Here is a 3672-nt window from a genome sequence, read left to right as displayed (position 1 = left end):
TGAAACACAGCAGGCAGCACTTTGACCAGTCTTTCAGCGGAGCCCCGTGCCACACCACGCCACCACAGGTGTGCCAGCAGGGCAGCGGGGAACCCCCTCGGGCCACTTCCTCTCAGTCTCCATGGGGACCCCAGACAATCCCAGCAGGGTTGTCACGGCAACGGAGTACAAACGCAGCACATCTTTCAGCTCTTTAGAGGGCCTCACAGAACGCCAGCACCCCGAAACGCCCGCCTTTGCGTCTTCTCCAGTGGGTATTCCGACACCGGCAAGAGGAAGCTGTACACATCCTGGCATCCTCACTGTCAGGTAGACCGGGGGTGAGCCCCCTTTGCCACGCAGTGCAAAGGTGAATGGCAGGGATTTCCAGGAATTTCTTTATGCAGCAGCGTTCCTGGTGAGCCATGCTTTTTGGCGGTGGTGTTGCCTGTTCCTCCACTTTTCCAGCAGCAGGCGGGCATTCCTGCTGCCCCTCCGAGCAGTCCGGTCCACTACGCCCGTCCTCCTTCGCTCTCTGCTGGTGGCGTACAGGACAAACAAACAGTTAGGAATGCTGCTGCAAGGCACTGAAATTAAACAACATTTCCAGCACTGAACATCAACACTTCATGGAGAATCCCCTGTTATGTGTGCCACAAGGCCATCAACAACATGCCAACCTGTCTTGCTTTTTTTAATTGCGAGACACGCGAAGCACGCTGCAGGGATACGTTTCCATTGTAATGAGTTCTCTAAAAAATGAGTACAGACAGAGGCGTCTAAGTTTTTGGGATGAACGGCTCAGATGTCCCCCCACCCCAACATGATGGTACACGTGTTCGTTCCCCGCGCGCTGCTCAGACAGTGCTCAAAGAATGACGGGAACGGCCCCGCGCGCTGCTCAGACAGTGCTCAAAGAATGACGGGAACGGCCCCGCGCGCTGTGCTCAGACAGTGCTCAAAGAATGACGGGAACGGTATTTCGCTCGTCCAATCTGCCGAGGTGGGAAATTCCTTCACGGCATTCTCTTTCATGGTCGCCAGCATGGAACACCCTGTATGAATGTACTCTACTGAAGTGCTCTAATCTGTCAAATGTCCTTCTAATTATGCTATAAACCGCTCGAAACAACCCGTCCTGCTCGGCATGATTGTACAATGATGCGTTGCGCACCGAAAAAATTATGCTCTTTGGAAGATACAATCTCACAGATGACATCTATTTCGCACGAGGTTATAATTACCGCGCCCAAGCAGACCTCTGGTATTCACTAGCTTCAGTCTGAGGTTTCTCTTACCGTTTAATCCTCCTCGTCTTGGCAGTCAGCTCGTGTTTGCATTGCCTCTTCACACCGCCATCGCCTTCGGCGGCGTGGATCTGCTTGACAGAAGCAGTCTGATACCTGAGAACGAAACAACACGCGTTATGGAATGAACTGTAGACTCAAACGAGTTTCGATTCAAAGTTCTAGAAGTTGTCAAAACTTTTGCGCCCTATCATGAGAAATACAATCTTCTAGGTAAAACAGATACGCATGTAAAGATCATGCACAATACATGCGCAATAAACATGTATGTTTGTGGAAATAACCAATTGGCAATGTAATAACATACCTGATGTTTGCTGTTTCACAGAAAGTCGTGCACTTGATGTCTTTTTCGTCTTTACACTTGCAGCGTGACTTTTGCTTTGAGTCCGAGAGCTCGCGTAAGGAGCGCTTCTTCCTCTCGACGTTGCCTAGTCCATAAGAAACGGTGCGCCTGTGAAAGAAATGAAACTTTAGCTACATGCGCATTGAGCACATTAAAGCAACCATTCTAAAATCAGTGAAGTCGGTGACCCACATAGCCTTTGAAAATTTGAGCTTACTCTGGAGTGTTGACCCAGATTATATCAAGGTGGCAGAAATAGACACACTCCTTGTCGAGGAAGGTTGCGCAAGAGCACCGCTTCGACCTGATGTGGTGCACAGGGCTGGATGTACCCGCTACCATCACTTCTGCGGTGGACACCGACGCAGCTGAAAAGAGAGAAAAAACTAAAGTAATGCAAAAGTTGTGACATTTTTTTTCTTCTATGCTGCAGTTGCTAACAGCCATTTAATTCTTAGAGATCCGGGTTACGTTCAGTCCAATTAAATATATTTTTCATACACAATTTTAAAAATATTTTTAAAAAGACAAAATGAAGGTGAATGGCATCTTTCTACGAAAACATTGTGTTAAAAATGAAAGTTAAAAGTAATGTGTAGAAGAATTAAAGTCACGTCTCCAACTCACCTGTATGAAAAATCCCGAATGCAACAGTAAAGGTGACGGAGAAAATCATTATTAATACCATCCTTAAAACTTGTGTCCCAGTTTGACAGCACGGGTAAAATACAAAAAAAATATGTTAAATTGGCTAATAAATATAGGTCGTCAGAATATTCCACGGTCAGAATGTAGAGTCTTCTTTCAATAAGTAAAAAAAACCTCTCACTCCAAATGTAATGCTCTGACCGCAACTATACACATGTCACTACAAGATCCTTTATATACTCCTGTAAACCACCTCCCCCTTCTCGCCCTGCCGTCGCGTGTAAACAGCTTTGTCCTCTGGCCCTCTCGCAGACAATGCTGTTTGTGAATAGTCACCGACAAGCAACATGCAGACTAAGATAAGAAATTTGAATTCCGAGATTCTGAAGGGATGGAGACGCCGGCTGGTGGTGCGAGCCAAGTTCTGACGAAGGGAAGTGGGGTCTTTTCAGCATTTGCGCGATACTGCCACCAGAGGGCGATCTAGTATAAACAGTCGAAGAGTAAGCTGTTCGGGCTGCCGTTTCGCCATTGGCGGTTTTGGTGGGAGACAAAAGGGGCCAGTGGCTTGAAGTCTGCAAGTAATGGGTTTCTACGCAACACCTGAAACTTTGAAGTTCTATTTGCGTGAAGAACAATTTTTTTCTTAGCGAAAATCACAAAACGGAAACAAAATCATTAGAAAAAATAGTCCCGGCAGTCATTATCGAAAATGAAATCCCTTCAAGACAAGACAAGAAACATTATGCCTCTAGACTAGCCTTATAAAGACATGAGCTGAAGCTAACAATATTGTTTTATATTATTTTCATATTCAATATTGTATCAATAATTGTATTGTATCAATAATCAAAATATCAATAATTGTTATTTAATGAAATTATAACTGTAGCATACTGAAAGAAATAGCTGTAACTGGAATACTATTACTGAAACAAATACCAATCATGGTATTTTTGTTTGTTTGTTGTTGTTGTGCGCTATGACTTTATACTGATCTAAAAATGTTGAAGGCTTGAACACTGCTTTGTCTCCTGAACTTGAGCTGAAGCTAACGAGAATGTTTTATTATGTTTTCAATATTGAAATGTAATAAAATTGTACAAATAGCTGTAACTGGAATACTGTTACTGTGCGCCATTACTTTAGCTAAACATTTTGAAAGCTTGAACACCTGGCCCGAATGTGCCCCTCTGGCAAAACACTTGGCCCCGGCCAGGCCCCCCCAGTCAAATTGATCTAGAACCGCCCCTGCACCACGTCTAGAACCGCCACTGCACCACATCTAGAACCACACCACATCCATCTAGAACCGCCACTGCACTTCGCACAACAGAGGAGTTACGGAGGTTAACTCTTTCTGTCCCGTGCCGTGTGCGTAAAACTCACCAC

At 45.3% G+C, this 3672-nt stretch overlaps 1 protein-coding gene across 1 annotated transcript in view; it reads right to left on the bottom strand.

Annotated features, from left to right (window-relative positions):
• The window catches only part of edn1 (endothelin 1), a 3339-nt gene extending 760 nt beyond the window's left edge, over window positions 1–2579 (bottom strand). Inside the window, exons 1-5 of the mRNA XM_031586636.1 lie at window positions 2260–2579; window positions 1850–2000; window positions 1594–1740; window positions 1278–1415; window positions 1–517 (exon numbers count right to left, since the gene is read on the bottom strand). The exon at window positions 1–517 is cut by the window's left edge and continues 760 nt beyond it. Of these exons, the coding sequence (XP_031442496.1) occupies window positions 379–517; window positions 1278–1415; window positions 1594–1740; window positions 1850–2000; window positions 2260–2320 (636 nt within the window). The 5' untranslated portion in view covers window positions 2321–2579 and the 3' untranslated portion in view covers window positions 1–378. The remainder of the gene's footprint in view (window positions 518–1277; window positions 1416–1593; window positions 1741–1849; window positions 2001–2259) is intronic.
• Window positions 2580–3672: the final 1093 nt, after the last annotated feature.

Source organism: Clupea harengus, chromosome 19, assembly GCF_900700415.2.
Source record: "Clupea harengus chromosome 19, Ch_v2.0.2, whole genome shotgun sequence".
Classification (NCBI taxonomy): domain Eukaryota; kingdom Metazoa; phylum Chordata; class Actinopteri; order Clupeiformes; family Clupeidae; genus Clupea; species Clupea harengus.
The sequence above is the reverse complement of the archived record's forward strand: the minus strand, read 5'-3'. Positions and strand labels throughout refer to the sequence as shown.